The sequence below is a fragment of the Podarcis muralis genome, chromosome 9, assembly GCF_964188315.1.
Source record: "Podarcis muralis chromosome 9, rPodMur119.hap1.1, whole genome shotgun sequence".
Classification (NCBI taxonomy): domain Eukaryota; kingdom Metazoa; phylum Chordata; class Lepidosauria; order Squamata; family Lacertidae; genus Podarcis; species Podarcis muralis.
Window position 1 is genome coordinate 2,434,816 of NC_135663.1, and position 18,667 is coordinate 2,453,482.

An 18,667-nucleotide genomic window follows, 5' to 3' on the forward strand; every position below is an offset into this window, starting at 1 on the left:
CGCCTGCTCAGAATAGCTTGCGCAGGAGGGGGAAAAAGGCTTACAGTAGAAGGCTGCACCCCCTCCTTCATTTTTTGCCCGGCCCTCTCAGACATCAAAAATGAAATCTGATGATTCCGATGAAAGAAGAATGGCAGATGAAATTAATGGACTACGCAGAATTGGACAAAATGACAGGAAGGATTCGAAACCTGCGGGACCAGAGATTTATAGAAGATTGGAAGAAGTATATGAATTATCTGAAGAGCAACTGTAATCAACAAATTACGCTAGTAAGACTACAAGAAGTTTTGTAAGGAGAAATATACCAAGTGTTATAAAGTAGAAAAAGATAGAGATATAGGTTATGAGTTTGAAATGTCGTAGGGAAAACAAAAAACGCATACTAAGAGATTAGACTGGAAAAATTTCAGACAGGATTGATGGAAGTCAAAAAAATTGAAGAAGATGTAAAAGTATGTTTAATCACTGTTGAAAATGGTATGTTAAAAAACTAATATATATATATATATATATATATATATATATATATATATATATATATATATATAAAGAAATCTGATGAAGTTCAAAATCCAAGACCAATTCTGAAATTTTAAATGAGTGAAAAGGTTCATGGTGATTTGGTGAAAAATGGGGTGCCTGAATTGATGAGGCTGTGGGTCCCTCTTTAGCTGTGGTTCCTTCCTTGCAGGGGGCTGGACTAGATGACCCTCAGAGTCCCTTCCAACTCTATAATTCTATGATTCCAACTCAGCCTTTAGATGACCACCCTTTCCGCCTCGTCCTACACAACTGGCATGGTCTTCTGGTTGCTGTGACTCCCACCAGATCTCTTCCCACCGCTCACAAGGCGCTTGTGCAGCTCTGTTCAGAGGGTTCTTCCTGTGGAGGAATGTCGGTCTTTGCTCGCAGCTTCCTGTAGGAGAGGCAGAACCGTCCGGCCGGAGGCGTTCCAGGGTTCTGCTCACTCAGCTGTGGAAAGAGCCAAGTGACCAAGTCAGATATATGGAACCTCAGCGATCCAAAGAGGCTCCTGATGTTGATTCCCAGCTCCCAATGTGACCCAGTAGCCTAAGCGAGGAACTGAAGGTGACATGGATTAGGAAACACCTTCTGCCCCACAGGGATTCCTGAAGACCAGAGCAGAGTCTTCCCTCAACAACCTCGGCTTGCACCACCCATCACATTACTTACACTTGCCCACGATCAATCAGTTGTTCACACCAGTGACTCACCTCCACATGACTTCAAGAAAGGAAACTTGTGCCACGTGCAGCCCTGACATTGCAAAGCAACTGATCCCATTCTAAGGCAGAAGTAATCGCCTGTTCCGAGTTTGTGTCCCTATCCAATCCTAGTGCTAGGAGCTTGGATGGAGGCAAGGCAATAGCTTTGAAGAGAGTTGAAACTCTCTGGAAGGTGTGCAGAGGAGGGTGGCCAAGATGATAAAGGGCTTTGGAAACAAAGCCATATGAGGAACAGTCGAGGGAATTGGGTAGGTTTAGACTGAGAAGAGAAGACTGAGAGGTGATATGAAAGCCAAGTATCTGAAGGGCTGTCACATGGAAGAGGGAGCAAGCTTGTTTTCTGCTGCTCCAGAGGGCAGGATTTGAACAGATGGATTAAAATGACAAGAAAGAAGATTCCTACTAAACATGAGGGAGAATTTGCTAACAGTAAGAACTGCTTGACTGTGGAATGGACTCCCTTAGAAGGTGGTGGACTCTCCTTCACTGGAGCTTTTGGAACAGAGGCTTAATAGCTACCCACCAGGGATTCTTTAGCTCTGGTTCCTGCATTGCAGGGAGTTGGACAAGATCACGCTTGGAGACCCCTTCTATCTCTACAATTGTGGGATGTGAAACACAAGAGCAGTCAAGTACAACATTCCTAGAGTGAACATGTTTACACATGGGGAGGAATGTTTGTCCAGCCAGCAGGTAAACTTCCTGTTTCCTTCTGGGCTGGGACAGACTTCCTCTGCATGTGACTAGAGGTGGGTGTGGCCTCACCTGTGCAGGTAACGACAAAAGCACAGGGCAGGGCAGCCATCGCTCTCTCTGTGACTACTTTTGTCAAAGAAGCAACATCTGCTTAGCCAAAGATGCTCTCTTGGCCTCCAGCCAAGAGAGGACAAAGGGACTTTCTCCTTATGAGATAGTTTCCAGGTGTATGTTACTTTTCTAAGCTAAGTCTGCCTTCTGGGATCCTACTGTGAACAGAATGTTGTGTGAGTAAACCTTTTTATACTTTTATAGAAGACTGTGTCGTGTCTTATCTTTTATGAGGGAAAAAGGGGAAAATACCAGGACAGTTATTATAGAGGCTTTAGCGAGCCTGAGCAAATGCATCCGCTGTGAATTTAAAAGGGGGGAATGTTACTCTGCTAAATTGTGAACTTGTTAACACAAGTTGGAAAGGCTATGATCAAACAATATATCCTCTCCTGCATCCCTGAACATTCCCACAACAATCCAACGATTCCATGAACCTGGACAGTCTCGTCTCTGTTTTCTGCCCCTGCTGCTGCTTCCGCCTTCTTGTTTTTCTGCTGCTTCCACCTTTTGCACTCTTCATTGATCCTGGAAAATACAACACAAGAGGTTGGAGGAGCTGCCTCTTTGGGTGTGGCTGCGCTGCAAACTTAGGAATCTGAGAAGAGCCTGGTTGCTGGATCAACCCTATGTCCAGCATTCTGCGGCCAACCAGATGCCCTCAGAAGGAATCCCACAAGCAGGAGCTGAGGGCAACAGTGGCAACTCTCCCCACTTTCGATTTTTCCTGGCAGCTGGCAGCAAGAAGCATTCCTGCCTCAGACAGAGGAGGGAGAACGTGGCTGCCAACAACCTTCTCCTCTGCAAGTTTCTCTGCTCCTCTTTAGAAGCCATCCAGGTGGGTGGCTATCGCTACTTACGTTGGTTTAATGCAAGTGGAAACATAAGGAGAGGACCTCTCCTTGGACTAACCTGAAACCCTCCAAATATTTTGGGAGTGAAACTCCTATCAGCCCCAGCCAGCTGGTGTAGTATTTATCTAGTCAACGTCAGTCAACCAGAAACCTTCCCAATTTGGGAAGCAACCAACAGTATGACTGAAATATACTCAGAGTCGCAAAGTGATTTCATGCTCTTTATTCAGCTCATAGTGGTGAGGAGGAATGAATGAAAGTCCCCTCAAAGTATCTGCTTTATATACATTATTTACACAATGGGCTGCACATGATTGGCTAGTTCCGGAATTCTACTGTAAGCCAATCAGGTTGTGGATTCACTTCTATCTGGAGCATGATTGGGTAGTTCCTGCCAACCAATCATACTGCTGCATTGTTCTAGGACCAATCAGACTGCTGCATTCTGAATCCTATTGTTCTAGGACCAATCAGACTGCTGCCTTTTGGATCCTATTGTTCTAGGACCAATCAGACTGCTGCAGTTTGGATCCTATTCAACTCAGTACATAACACCCCTCCCCTCTAAGTTCCAGTCCTGCCCGGGAGGTCGCATTCATAGTCCTTGAGGTACGCCGGCGGCCTACGTGTGCGTTGCGGCCTGGGGTGTTCCCTGGTCCGAGGTTCAGGTTCTGGCTCGTGTTCCAAGGATGCTGGCTGTGATGGGGCTGTCTGGTCTGGCGCAACCGGCTCGCTCAGTCGTGGTTCTGGTTCCGGTGTCCTTTCGGCCTCACAGGTCCTCTCTGTATTGACTGATTCTGCCTCTCCTGCTGGCCCCTCGTGCTCTATGGGCCTCACTGCCCCTCTGTTCCCTTGGGACTCCTCTGCCCTTTCCTCCTCCTGGTTTTCTCCCGGGAATCGTCGCCGTATCTGGTCGCAGTGGCGGCGCCAGCATTGCCCCCCATCTGTTAGCACCTCGTATGACACGGGGCCAGTGACCCTGGTGACTGTGGCAGGTACCCATGCTGGGCCTGCCCCAAAATTCTTTGCGTACACTGGGTCCTGGGCCTCGAAGGTCCGGGGGTTCCTGTCTTCCCCCACCACTACCTCATCCTGAGCTCTATCGGGGTGAAGGCGGTCCAATCTGATTGCAAGGCGCCGACCCATTAGTAGTTCAGCGGGGCTCCGGCCAGTCGTTGAGCTGGGGGTGCTGTGCTGTGCTAGAAGGAATGTGGCAAGGCGGTACTCCCAATCCCCTTGCGTCATGCGGCGAAGGGTGTCCTTGGTGGTCCGCACCATGCGTTCTGCTTGGCCATTGGTGGCAGGGTGGAATGGCGCCGAACGGATGTGGCGGATGGCTTTCTGTGCTGTGAAGGTTTGGAATTCTCCTGACGTAAATGCAGTCCCGTTGTCTGAGACGAGAGTGTCAGGGAGCCCGTGGGTTGCAAACAGCCTGCGTAGTACCCGGATGGCTGCGGACGTAGAAGTGGACGGTACCAGTGCGACTTCCAGCCATTTGGTGTTAGGAGTCCACCACTATGAAGAATGTTTTCCCCTGAAAGGGGCCCGCAAAATCCACATGCAGGCGTGACCATGGTGCTCGGGCGGACTCCCAGGACTGGACTGGGGCCCTTGGGGGATCTGGGCGGGATTCTTGGCAGGCCTGGCAGTGTTTGACCCAGGCCTCTATCTCTCCGTCGATCCCCGGCCACCACACATAACTCCTGGCAAGGGCCTTCATTCTTACTACCCCTGGGTGTGTCTCGTGTAGGGCTGTGAGGACCCTTTTGCGGAGGGGCTGGGGAACAACGACCCTGCTTCCCCATAACAGGCACCCCTTGTGGGCCGACAGTTCATGCTTGCGGGTTGTGTAGCTGGCGAATTCTGGCCCGGGGCTGCTGCTGGGCCATCCCCTCCACACCCAGTCCAGGACCCGGGAGATGACCCTATCTTTCTTGGAATGGTGTGCAACTTCTTGTGCCTGAATGGGGCGGTCGGGAAGCAGCTCCAGGCTCATAACCTCTTGTGCAGGTGCTGGGTCGGGGCCTGTTTCTGGTAGTGGTAGCCTGCTGAGGGCATCCGCATGGCCCATTGCCTTCCCAGGACGGTAAATCAGTGCATACTGGTAGCTGGCAAGGAAAATTGACCACCTGAGGACGCGAGGAGACAGCACTTGGGGGGTCTGCTTTTCAGGGGCAAACAAGCCAAGCAACGGCTTGTGGTCAGTCACCACGGTGAAGGGCCGCCCGTACAAGAAATCATGGAATTTTTTTACTCCCTTCACGATTGCCAGACCCTCCTTGTCGATTTGCGAGTAGTTCCGCTCGGTTGCGTTGAGTGTCTGGGAAAAGTATGCCACTGGTACCTCTCTTCCATCCGGGAGTTGGTGTCCCAGGACAGCGCCGATTCCATAGGGCGAGGCGTCGCATGCTAGCACCACCGGCAGCCTCTCGTCGAAGTGTGCCAAGACCGAGTTTGAGACAAGCAAGTCCTTGACTGCCTGGAATGCGGCCTCCTGGCGCTGGCCCCACACCCAAGGGGCCCGCTTGTCCAGGAGTCTGTGTAGGGGCTCCGCTACCGCCGCCTTGTGGGGAAGGAAGGAATGGTAAAAGTTCAATAGTCCCAAGAAGGCCTGAAGTTCAGTCTTGTTCTTGGGCGCTGGGGCATCACAAATGGCCCGTACCTTGTCCCCAGTCGGGTGGACCCCTTCTGCATCCACCATAAATCCCAGAAAGTCCACCTGAGGCACTCCTAGTAGACATTTTTCCCGCTTCACCTTGAGACCCGCCGTCTGGAAACGGTGCAGAACGGTGCGGAGGCGGTCCTCAAACTCCTCTGGTGTGGGCCCGGCAATCAACACATCATCGAAGAAGGGGGTGACGCCAGGAATCCCTTTAAGGAGAGAGTCCATTAGATTCTGGAATATGCCTGGTGCCACGCTGACACCGAATTGCAGCCGCTTTACCCTGAATGCTCCTCTGTGCGTCACAATCGTCTGTGCCTCTGCTGTAGCCTCATCTACTGGCAGCTGTTGATATGCTTGGGCCAAGTCCAGCTTGCCAAAAATTTTCGACCCAGCCAGGGTGGCAAGAACATGGCTGACCACTGGCACTGGGTATGCATGGGCCGTGAGGGCCTTGTTTATGGTACATTTGTAGTCTGCGCAGATGCGGACCGAACCATTAGGCTTGACGGGTGTGACAATTGGGGTTTCCCAGGGGGCATTAGGCACCGGCTCCAGCACCCCTTGCTCCACAAGCCGGTCCAATTCCTCGTCTATACGGGGTTTCAGGGCGAACGGGACCCGGCGGGCCTTGAGCCTGACCGGTCGTACTGCGGGGTCAAGCTGTAGAGCAATGGGGGGGCCCGTATACTGTCCCAATTTCCCATCGAAAACCCCCGGAAATTCCTTGCATATGGCGTCCACGTCTACTTGTAAGCTAGTGTGGTTCACCCCGGTGACGGCTAGCCCCAGTGGTCCAAACCATGCCAATCCCAGTAAGCTAATGTAGGGGCCCTTGACCACAAGCAAGTCCAGTTGCCGCGTCCGCCCTCGGTATTGCACCCTGAAGGTCCCCACCCCCATTGTGGGGACCTTACGTTTCTGGAAGTCCCGGAGGGTGAATGGGGCCGGCCTGAGTTTGGGACCCCCCGTAGGACACAGTTTTCTTAAGGTCTTTGCCGAGATTATGGATAGAGTTGAACCCGTGTCAAGCTCCATGCGGCATGGGGCCCCCTCTATCTGTACCTCGACATAAATTTTCTCTACGTTGGGGTGGGGCAACTGGTATACCTGGAAGTCCGTGAGCTCCGTCGAGTTGCCTTGGTGTGTTGGGCCCCGGGACCTGGGGCTCTTGGATTGGTCATCTGATGCCTGGCGTCGGGTGGGCCGAGCCCAACACACCCGGGCGATGTGTCCCAATTTTCTGCACTGTCTGCACTCTGCATTGCGGAAACGGCAGGTCCTCCTCTCGTGACTTTCTCCACAGCTTGCGCAGTTCCCTCCTTCTCGTCGAGGCAGCTGTGGTATGTGGGCTGCTTGAGTGCGCTGCTGTACTCGGTGCACCTCCTCCCTGTCGGATCCTGAGTCGTCGGTGAGGTCTTCGTGGTGGACCCTCGGTTGGGATGACAGGCTCGGCCGTGCCTCTTGCGTCGACCTCTCGGCAGCTTCCGTTGCCAGGGCCTCCTCCAGAGCGACCTGGAACGTTAGGTCCTTCTTAGCGTAGAGGCGTCGTTGCAGCTTCTCATCCTTCAGGCCACCGACGAGGCGGTCACGAAGCATGTTCTCCAGCTCTGAGAAGTTGCAGAACCGGGCGGCTTGGCGGAGAGAGGTCACAAACCCAGTTATGGTTTCCCCAGGGGCTTGCCGCTTTGCGTAGAAGGCATTTCGACGAGCCACCACTGAGGGCTGTGGCGAAAAGTGCCCCTTCAGCTGTTCCATTATTGTTTTGTATGGAACGGTAGCGACGTCTTCAGGCGCAAGGAGAGCCCGGGCGATTTCAAACGTCTCCTCTCCGCAGACGCTGAAGAATATCGCCCTCTTCTTGGCGTCTTCTTCGTCGGTGACCCCTTTGGCTTCTAGGAGGAAGGTGAAACGGGAGGCGTACGCTTCCCAGTCTCCAGATGCTGGGTTGAACGGCGAGAAGCTGTTGTCGGTTGCCATTCTGAGTTCCTTGTGTCCCGGAGCTGAAGCCTGGATACACGGTGCGAGGCAGCGGTGCGGCAGGTGGCGGTGCTGCGGTGCTGTGTGTGGCAGTCAGCTCAGCGGGATCCCACCTTCGTCGCCAGTGAAATATACTCAGAGTCGCAAAGTGATTTCATGCTCTTTATTCAGCTCATAGTGGTGAGGAGGAATGAATGAAAGTCCCCTCAAAGTATCTGCTTTATATACATTATTTACACAATGGGCTGCACATGATTGGCTAGTTCCGGAATTCTACTGTAAGCCAATCAGGTTGTGGATTCACTTCTATCTGGAGCATGATTGGGTAGTTCCTGCCAACCAATCATACTGCTGCATTGTTCTAGGACCAATCAGACTGCTGCATTCTGAATCCTATTGTTCTAGGACCAATCAGACTGCTGCCTTTTGGATCCTATTGTTCTAGGACCAATCAGACTGCTGCAGTTTGGATCCTATTCAACTCAGTACATAACAATGACGTCAACAGCCCTCTTTCACTCTCGTTCCCCAGCCAGTGGTAGCAAATTCAGGAGGCAGCAGGCCATCATGGTGACTAGCAGTGATTGTTAGCTTTATCTTCTAATCCTTGTAAAAGTTGCAGACCCTCAAAGTGTCCCTATTTTCCAGGGACACTCCCAGATTTACAGAAGCCGTCCCAGTTTCTCATTTGATCCCAGGATGCCCCGCTTTTCCTTAGCACGTCCCTATTTTCAACAGAGAAATGTTGGAGGGTATGGAGTTATGCGCCCCTCAAGCCAAGGAGATAAATAACTATACAACCTTTAGAAGACATCTGAAGGCAGCCCTGTATAGGGAAGTGGTTTAATGTTTTATTATGTTTTTATAAATGTTGGAAGTTGCCCAGAGTGGTTGGGGCAACCTAGTTGGATGGGCAGGGGTATAAGTAATAAATTTATTATTATGGAATAGGTAAAGGTAAAGGGACCCCTGACCATTAGGTCCAGTTGCGAACGACTCTGGGGTTGCGGCGCTCATCTCACTTTATTGGCTGAGGGAGCCGGCGTACAGCTTCCGGGTCATGTGGCCAGCATGACTAAGCCGCTTCTGTCGAACCAGAGCAGCGCACGGAAACGCCGTTTACCTTCCCGCTGGAGCGGTACCTATTTATCTACTTGCACTTTGATGTGCTTTCGAACTGCTAGGTGGGCAGGAGCAGGGACCGAGCAACGGGAGCTCACCCCGTCGCGGGGATTCGAACCACTGACCTTCTGATTGGCAAGTCCTAGGCTCTGTGGTTTAGACCTCAGTGCCCCCTGTGTCCTAAATTATGGAATAGGACGTTCCTATTTTCATTGGAGAAATGTTGGAGGGCAGGAAGTTGGTGGCCATCACTACAACTTGTGGCAGCAAATCCCATGGGCTCCTCCCCCCAGAAAGGTCCTAGAAATAATGGAATAGCCCTGCTAGATCAGGCCAGTGGTCAATCAAATCCAGCATCCTTTTATCTCAGAGGCCGACCAGATGACAGGCTTCCTCTTCCCGAATCCATTGTGTTAATGATCGATGGAAGCGAACACCAGCCAGCCTTACCGGGTCCAATATGTTTGCATCCCAAGAGCCAAGCCACAAAGCAGAGCTGCACAAGTCAAGGCAAAGAACACCCCAGCCAGGATCTTGAACAAGTGGAGGTCAGAGAGCGCTGCAGGCAAACAGAGGTTGAAGTGGGTGAGAAAACAGCTCAGAAGAGGACACTGAGAACCACCCATGGTGGGAGGCTTATCAATAAGCATATTTCTAGCCTAAGATGTAAAGGCAGTGAAAGGAAGGGCAGAAAAGGATATTGTTTGGAGAACCTGCTTCCTCAAACCTTATTAGGAGTGTGTCAAGAAGGCTTGTGCAGGAAAAAGCCCAGTCTTGAGCTAGCCTGATATTATTGTTTATTATATTTATATATCGTCCTTCAACCCAAGGTCATAGGGCGGTTTACAACATAAAACTGAAAGGAGGTGCTCTGTCCTTCTCACTGAATCAGGCATCCAGCACTGATAATGCAGGCATGCTTTTCCTCTGAGAATGTGGGTTAATTTCTGGGCATGTGTAAAGTGGGAATGCCTCTACATAAACCTGTGTGATTTACAGGACGGAGGACTCCACTTTTGCGGGTTCTCCACCGGCTGCTGTTGTTCTGACCAAGCAAAACTCTCTCTAGCATCACAGTGGTGTGTTGATTGAAGAAGTCCACCGCAAGCCATTTTACAGTGGAATGGATTCCTTCAGGAGGTTGTGGACTCTCCTCCATTGGAGGTTTTTAAGCAGAGGTTGGATGGCCATCTTTAGCTGAGGTCCAAGGCAGGAGGTTGGACTAGATGGCTCTTGGGGTCCCTTCCAACTCTATGATTCCATCATACAGGACCTCTTGGATTGGGGATTATGAGAAGAGGACCGGCTGATGGGTGGGTGGTGACTTCAGCCCTGCTTTCTGCAGGAATCGGCTGCAGAATTGAGTTCCCCCAGTTTGTCAGCTGATGGGCAGTGACTTCACGTCTCCTGTCTGGAAGGATCAACTGTGCATTCGAGTTCCCTAAGAGAAACTCAGTCACACAGCTGATCCAGCCTCATCTCTACCTGCCACACATCTGATGTCACTTACGATGTCTGTGTTAGAATTCCTGCTCCGTGATTGCAGTCATGGGATTGTTGTCTTTCACATGACGGTATATGTTTTGACTCCACAGAGTGGGAAGTGATGGAGTCAGGATGTTTGTGTTACTGTGTTCCGTGAAGTGGGACTATTGTCCTTTGTTCTTTCTCTCTTTGCTGTCTGATGCTAGAGAGAGAGGGAGCCATGTTGCAGTGCTCCGGGTGTGTTTACATGTAAATAAAAGTAGATTAGCCAAAATACTGAGTTTTTCACCTGAAATGCGCAAACTCTGTGGATCCCTAAGTGTGCCAATGTCTGTTGGCATCAGTCACTGTGATGTTCAGACTGAAGAAAGCTTTTGAAGCTCCCGAACGAAAGACTAGGAGGGAGAGAACATGCCAGTTGGACATGTGTCTCTGCCAGGGTCCTACTCGAGTGTAGGCCAAGCTCGTGGCAGCCTGTTGTGAGGCACGTAGGTATGGTTTTGGGGAAAACAGCCTTGTGGGTCAGATTTAACCCATTGGATGGTGGTGGTCGTCCTATAGTGTACTGGTTTTTAGAAAGCACATGGACTCCCCACTCCCCCACACATGGAAAACCCCACTCATTTCTCCATTTCTGTCCCCCTCCCCCCGCGCACGAGTTCTGCTCACTCTCTGTGCTGAAGTCAATAGTGCTGGCGGTCTTTCCAAACAGGTTGCTGGCCTGGCAGACATAACGCCCCGAATCCTCTGGCATGACATCTCGGATCTCCACCCTCAGGCTGTTGTAGGAGGGGAACATGGCGAAGCGCAGGCCGGCTGCGGCATGGGAGTGGTTGGTGTCAGCCAGGAGCCGATCTCCTTTGTACAAGGCCAGCAGGGAGCGGGGGTGGCTGTCCACCTTGCAGTCGATGATGCCCACCTTCCCATTTTGGTTGTCTAGGTAGGCACTGATGGCAGGGGTGCTGGGTGCATCTGGATGGGTAAGAACATAAGAAAAAAAGATAGTCCATCTAATCCGGAGGTGTCAAGAACCGGCTGGATGCAGAGGAGTGCTAGGAGGCTGCAGCTGGGGGAACCCCCTAGGGCAGAGGTTTTCAACCTTTTGGAGTCCATGGCTCTCTTGACCAAATACAGGGGTACCTTGGTTCTCAAACTTAATCCATTCCGGAAGACCGTTCCAAAACAAAAGCATTCCCAAGCCAAGGCGCACTTTCCCATGGAAAGTAATGCAAAATGGATTAATCTGTTCCAGAATTTTAAAAACAACCCCTAAAACAAGTATCTGAAGAAGTGTGCATGCACATGAAAGCTCATACCAAGAATAAACTTAGTTGGTCTCTAAGGTGCTACTGGATATTTAAAAAAAAAATTATATGAATTTTACTCTCTCACGAGAGCATTGATCCATAAAATGAAAGCAATAAACAATGTACTGCAGTCATACAATCAATCAATCAATCATAGCTGAACTGGGTTCCACACAGTCACAAAAACAAAAAGCCGCAAAAATGCAAAATAAATAGCAAAAACAGACAGACCTCAGTGCAACACTCAAAATGGAAGTGTGGCAATCAAATCGGAAGCGTTAAGACTCAAAACGGAGCAGGTTTGGCTTCTGAAAAAAGTTTGCAAACTGGAACACTTACTTACTTTGAAACAAATTCCTGTTTTGATTTATTCTTTATTTTTCCTGATAGACCACCTAATTCTGCATATTCTGTCAGTTTTTCAATCCATTCTTGTATAGAGGGAATTTCATTACTCTTCCATTTTGCCCCATTTTCTGATGGGCCTCAGGTGGCACTGCAGTTTTTCCCAATTCACCAGGAGCCTCTAGGATTCTGCAACCCTGGGAATGCTGTGTCTAGTTCTGGGCACCACAATTTAAGGAGGATATTGACATGTCCTCCTTAAAGCTGGAAGGTGTGCGGAGGAGGGTGACCAGGATGATCAAGGGTCAAAAAAAACCAAGCTTTATGAGGAACAGTCGATTGAGTTGGATATGTTTAGCTTGGAAAAACGAAGACTAAAAGGAGATCATAGAATCATCGAGTTGGAAGGGACCAAAGGATCATCTAGTCCAATCCCCTGAAATGCAGGAATATGCATTTGTCCCATACAGGGATTGAACCAGCAACCTTGGCATTATCAACATCACACTCTAACCAATCACCCAAACAGATGATCATCATCTTCAAATATCTCAAGGGCTGTCACATGGAAGATGGAGCAAGCTTGTCATCTCCTGCTCTGAAGAGTAGAACTCGAACCCATGGCTTCAAGTTACAAGAAAAGAGATTCTGACTAAATATTATATATTAAGTCACTAACATATAACCTAAAATTATCATTTAAAACCTTAATCATTATGATAGCACAGCTTGTTCCCTAAGTTTTATGGCAATTGCACAAAATTTGGCTACCCTTAATGTGATCTCAGGATCCTTGACCTCTACCAGGGATTTTAGACTTTGAAGTTTGGATTCATTTGGAGATTTTTGCATAGCAGGGGTAATAAATACCGAGCGTATATCCCCGTAGAAACGGCAGCAAAACAAGGCATGAGAGACAGTTTCTACCTCCATCATGCCGCAGGGACAGACTCGTTCCGCATATGGTTTACCCTTGAATCTGCAGATGGCAGCATGTTGAATCTAGCGAGGGTAAATGACCGTCTGTATTTAGGTATTTGTGGGACGCGGGTGGCGCTGTGGGTAAAAGCCTCAGCGCCTAGGGCTTGCCGATCGAAAGGTCGGCGGTTCGAATCCCCGCAGCGGGGTGCGCTCCCGCTGCTCGGTCCCAGCGCCTGCCAACCTAGCAGTTCGAAAGCACCCCCGGGTGCAAGTAGATAAATAGGGACCGCTTACTGGCGGGAAGGTAAACGGTGTTCCGTGTGCTGCGCTGGCTCGCCAGATGCAGCGATGTCACGCTGGCCACGTGACCCGGAAGTGTCTCCGGACAGCGCTGGCCCCTGGCCTCTTGAGTGAGATGGGCGCACAACCCTGGAGTCTGTCAAGACTGGCCCGAATGGGCAGGGGTACCTTTACCTTTACCTTTATTTAGGTATTTGTAATTCTGGCAAATAATTTGCTGGGGGAAACCCTCTCCCATTATCTTTTATTGCTGGGTGTTTATTCATCTCGCTCACATGGCATTACAGTTCCACATCCCAAATTCCAGCTTTCTCATAACCTACAGCTATCAGGGCCTGTGGGGAAAACCCCAAGCCTCTTAGCTTTTCATGCAGTGTAGCTTTCCATTTGGGTGCCAACCCAACAGGGAAAAAGAGTTTTAACCAATAATGGATCTTCAGAATCCATATCCGAGCGCTAACAGGGATTTGCCCGACCTCCAGGCGGACAGCTATGTTAGACACACAAGAAGGGATCCTTAGCAGGCAGCGATAGAACTTAGTTTGGAATGATTCTAAGGGAGCAAGGTTTAAGAAGCTGCAGATCTGAGAGCCATATGATTCTGACTAAATGTCAGGAAGAACTTTCTGACAGTAGGAGCTGCTCGACGGGCTGAAACGGGCTCCCTCGGGAGATGGTGGACTCTCCTTCCTTGGAGGTTTTTAAGCAGAGGTTGGATGGCCATCTGTCATGGATGCTTGAGCTGAGATTCCTGCACTGCAGGGGGTTGGACTAGATGACCCTGGGTGCCCTTCCAACGGTACAATTCTATGAATCGGAGGTGGGACAGCCCAGTGGGCTGAGCTGGCCCTGTAGCCGCCATCACAGATCTCACAAAGACCCACAAACTTACAAAGCACGTTCAAGATCACCAAGGCAGAGGTCACGGTTCCCGTCCTCCCCTCTGCCTGGCAGTGGTACGAGCCAGCATCGTCCCTGGCCACGCCCACCAGGAGGAGGGACCGCTCTGGAGCACCCTGGAGCCACTTGCTGTTCTTGTACCACGTGTAGTTCATTTCTCCTGATGCCTGGCTGACAACCACACAGGTCATGTTGGCCATTGCTCCTTCCTGGACATCGGGAGAGGGCTCAATCGCGACCCTGGCATCTGAGTAGGGAAAAGAGCAAGACAGAAACCAAAATAATTTGTCGCCCTCTGCTTCCTGCATTGGTTACTGCAGGGCTGGATTACTGCAATGCACTCTATGCGAGGCTTCACTTGTGCCTGATCCGGAAGCTGCAATGCGTGTAGGATATGGTTACCAGATGTCCCCGTTTCCCGGGGACAGTCCCTGGATTTAAAAATCTGTCTCCGGACAAAATCCGTCCCTGGATTTCATTTAATGTCCCCGGATTTATATTTTAAGTGTTATAGAGTTATTAGTAGGGAATGAATGTTGCGTGATGGGTTCAACGGCACAAGACACATCATATGGGGACTTCTGGCGAGGCAAAATGGCAGGTGCCATGGTAGCGAGCAGCTCCTGAAGCCAGCCAGAGCCAACTGTGCTACCAGGCTGGTTCCGGGCTGCTGAGACTGTCGCTGCCACCGCCACTGCCAAGGGGGAACCGGGGACGCCCGGTGTGTCAGCTGGGGGAACTGCTGACCTCCCCTTGACCCAAATTGAGCCGGGAGTGAGAGCACCTGGCCAACTGCCCAGCAGCTCTCTGGGGCCAGGAAAACCCCGGCTCCAACGCAGGGATGAGGAGGAGAAGGAGAAGGAAGAGAAAGAGGAAGGAGAAAAAAGAGGGGAGCCCCGACCTTGCCATGCCACTGCCGCCGCTGAGGAGGAGAGCACTGGGAGAGCAAGGACATGTGGCCGAGCCCAGGCCTGACCTGAGCCTACTCCACAAGTTGGAAAGGCTATTATCAGACAATATATCCTCTCCCGTATCCCTGAACATTCCCACATGCTGGTAGTTGTGTGTCTGCTGGACACATATAAAAGGGTCATTTCCCCACATGGGAAGGGGAGAGGGTGGAGGAGGATCACTCACTCTCCACATTGAAGCGCATGGAAGCGGTGGTCTCCCCATAGGTGTTCTTAGCGGAGCATCGGTACTGCCCGTTGTCTTCGAGGCGGAGATCCTTGATCTCAACTTTCAGGGCGTTGTGGGCTGAGTGGACAATGAGCCGCTGGGTAGGGAGAGTCCCAGAGCTGCTGCTGGAAGCCAAGATCATGCCCTCCCTGTACAGGGTGACATCAGACGGCGGGTGGCTCTCAACCGTGCACTCGATGATGGCCTGGCTCCCGGACTGAGTCTCCAGGAAGGAAGTCAGGGAGGGCTTCTTTGGAGCATCTGTGGGGGAGAGATGATGTCACATGTCAAGATGTTTCTGCACAAGAGGTGGTGGCATGGCAGCAAGGACCGGATTTAAACCGTGGATACCTGCATTCTTGCATTGCAAGGGAGCTGGACTAGCTAAGGTAAAGGTAAAGGTAAATGGCTCAGGGCCACAATACCTCAAGGACCGCCTTTTTCCATATGAACCTACCCGGACCCTGAGATCATCCTCTGAGACCCTCCTCTGTGTGCCTCTTCCTTGAGAGGTCTGGAGGGTAGCAACACGAGAACAGGGCCTTCTCTGCAGTGGCTCCCCGTCTGTAGAATGCTCTCCCCAGGGAAGTTTGCCTGGTGCCTTCATGATACACCTTTAGGCGCCAGGCAAAAACGTTCCTTTTTAACCAGGCCTATTTACACACTATGCCCTTTAAAAATGTGTTTTTTGGGGGGGGCTATTGGGTTGTTGTTTTTATTTTTATTAGATATTTTGTGGTTTTATATCTTGTTTTTATTCTGTGAACCGTCCTGAAACCCCTGAGAAAAGTAGACTCGTGACGCCACAGGTGCTAGCCAATCACCACTGTGCACAGCGACTCACTTTTCCCTGGACAAAATGGGTCATTTTAACAGGCTCCAGTGTGCAGATTGCAAGACCAGCCCCATGGTTTAAGGAACATTTCGTAAGTCCACGCACAAACCCATTCCAAAAGGGAATTCTTGCTGTACTCACAGAGCACCCTCAGGGCAGCAGGTGGAGACTTCCTGGTCCCCCTCTCGTTCTGAACTTGGCAGGAGTAGGAGCCCACGTCGCTGGTTGCCACCGCCTGGAAGATGAGGGAGGGGGCCGGGCCCTCAGACAGCCACCTGGAATTCTTGTACCAGGTGTAGACAGCTGTTGATGGGGAGCTTCTGTCTTCACAGACGAGAGAGACCCGATCCCCTTCACGCACCTCTGAGACTGGCTTAATCACAACCCTCGTAGCTGCAAGATGGAGAAGAAGGAAGCTGAAATGGACTGGAGCCAACAGCTCCAACAGGGAATCATCAGCTTCCCTGACCTATGCTAAGTATCATTGTTTAATGTACATTGACATGGGAAACAAAAATATAATGTGCCTGTATTGTTTGGAAGCATTCCTTGACATGGTGCAAAAGTAAACAACGAAATTAGCAGCCATGGAATGTAGTGATGGCCGCCAGCTTCAATGGCTCTCAAAGAGGATTAGACAAAACGAATGGGGGCCAAGTCTACCGATGGCCACTAGCCACAGTGGCTTGTTAGGAGCATCCTACTCTCGTGTAGGACCTTGGCAGAGACACATGCCCAGCTGGCATGTTCTCTCCCTCCTGGTCAATTGTTCGGGAACTTCAAAAGCTTTCTTCAGCCTGATGCCAAAAGGCATTGGCACGCTTAGGGATCCTGCAGAGTATTCGCAGTTTGCGTAACAGACCTCAGTAGCACAGCATTTTGGCTAATCTACTTTTATTTACATATATTACACTCGGAGCATTCTGCCTTCGCTCCTTCCTCTTTCAGACAGCAAAGAGAGAAAGAACAAAGGACAATAGTCCCACTTCATGGAACACAGTAATACCAAAACATCCTGCCTCCGTCACTTCCCACCCTGTGGAATGAAAACATACACCGTCATGTGATAGACAACAATCTCATGACTGCAAACACGGAGCAGAAATCTTAACATGGATGTGCTCTCCTACCACAATTGAATACACCTGTGAAGACCACTTGCTGGAGAATCGCAAGCGGGGAGAGGGATGCTGCACTCAGGTAATGCTTGGGGGCTTTCCATTGAGACACCTGCTCAGCCACTTTGAGAGCAATATGCTAGACTAGATGGGCTCTCTTGGGTCTGACCTACATCCCCAGTTACCTAGAGGAGCTGTTGGGGATTGACTTTCTGGGTCTTTCTGCCACTGAGCTACAACCCTTCCCCAAGCACCAGGTGTCTTCACTCACTCGCCACTGTGAAGTCTAAGGAGGCGCTGGTCTTGCCAATGCCATTGCTAGCCAGGCACTCGTACGTCCCCTCGTCGTCCAAGCCGACATCTTTGATCTCGAGTCTCAAGGAGTTTGGAGAGGCAGCGGCGCTCAGCCTGTGGTTTGGCGCCCGGCTGGCTTGGAAAGAGCTTGATGCGAGGACTTTGCTGCCTCGGAGGAGGGAGAGCACAGACCAGGGGTTGCTTTCGACAGAGCACACAATGATGGCCAGCATCCCTTTCTGGGTCTCCAGGAAAGACTTCACCCAAGCGTTCCTGGGAGGATCTTCCAGTAGGGAGAAAGAGGAGCGAAATCAGCAGAATCAGATGACTGAGTTATGCAGCAGTAACAAAAAGATGTGCGTACGCATTCTGGGTTTAAAATGTAGCCAGGCCATTCTTTTTCTCAGTTTTGATCTAAGCAAGGTTTTGGGGGGGATGCATCAAAATGCAGCATAGTGTGATTGCGTCTTATGTGCAGTTAACTTGCGAGATTTTGACTGCTAGGAAATTATGCAAATTAGAAGCATCATACTTGCATTTTTGGTGAGGGGAGGCAGGGGTAGCGTTAAGGGGTCTTTTGCGGCAGGCCTCAGTTCTCCTGATCCTTATTTATTTATTCCCTAGAATTTATGCTCGGCTCATAGTCTCAGTGCTGCCTTTGTAGAACTCAGCAGGAAGGAGAAGAAAGCTACGTTTGGCTGACTCTGCCTGCCGCTGTCTCTTGCGCCACCTACAGGTGGCCTCCCGTCCTTCTGCTCTATGGGCACCCACCACCACAGGGACTGGGCAACAACAGTTTGTAAATTCAGGGACTTACAGAGGACGTTCAGAGTGCCCAAGGAGGAGTTCCGAACCCTCTCCTGGTTCTTCACTGTGCAGTAGTAGGAGCCAGCATCAGCCACAGTAGCGTGGGGAAGTGACAGCATATTTGATGCGTCTTCGGCGTACCACTTGCTGTTTTTATACCAGGTGTAGTGCGGATCGCCAGCTGCATTGCTGTCAGCTGCACAGGTGAGGTTCACTGCATTCCCTTCGAGAACATCCGGAGGAGAAATCCAGATTCTTGCAGCTAAGCAGACCGACCATGGAAGGCAGGAAAACAGAGCTCTGTTAATGGGCAGATCTAGAAAAGGAAGGCTGCTCTGCAATGCAGGGATCTCTGCAATGCCAACCTGGGGCTTGAACACCCATGACCTTGAGTGTCAGGATTTACAATGTCTCTCTCATACAAGACACGGCAAGCTGGCAGGTTAATTAAAAGTAAAGGGACCCCTGACCATTAGGGCCAGTTGTGGCCGACTCTGGGGT

At 50.7% G+C, this 18,667-nt stretch overlaps 1 protein-coding gene across 1 annotated transcript in view; it reads right to left on the reverse strand.

The window, feature by feature from the left end:
- Positions 1-443: 443 nt before the first annotated feature.
- SIGLEC1 (sialic acid binding Ig like lectin 1) overlaps positions 444-18,667 on the reverse strand; it is a 54,915-nt gene continuing 36,691 nt past the window's right edge. Inside the window, exons 14-22 of the mRNA XM_077934581.1 lie at positions 18,177-18,428; positions 17,337-17,642; positions 16,089-16,340; positions 15,071-15,373; positions 13,926-14,180; positions 10,830-11,132; positions 9,126-9,234; positions 2,495-2,585; positions 444-975 (exon numbers count right to left, since the gene is read on the reverse strand). Of these exons, the coding sequence (XP_077790707.1) occupies positions 847-975; positions 2,495-2,585; positions 9,126-9,234; positions 10,830-11,132; positions 13,926-14,180; positions 15,071-15,373; positions 16,089-16,340; positions 17,337-17,642; positions 18,177-18,428 (2,000 nt within the window). The 3' untranslated portion in view covers positions 444-846. The remainder of the gene's footprint in view (positions 976-2,494; positions 2,586-9,125; positions 9,235-10,829; positions 11,133-13,925; positions 14,181-15,070; positions 15,374-16,088; positions 16,341-17,336; positions 17,643-18,176; positions 18,429-18,667) is intronic.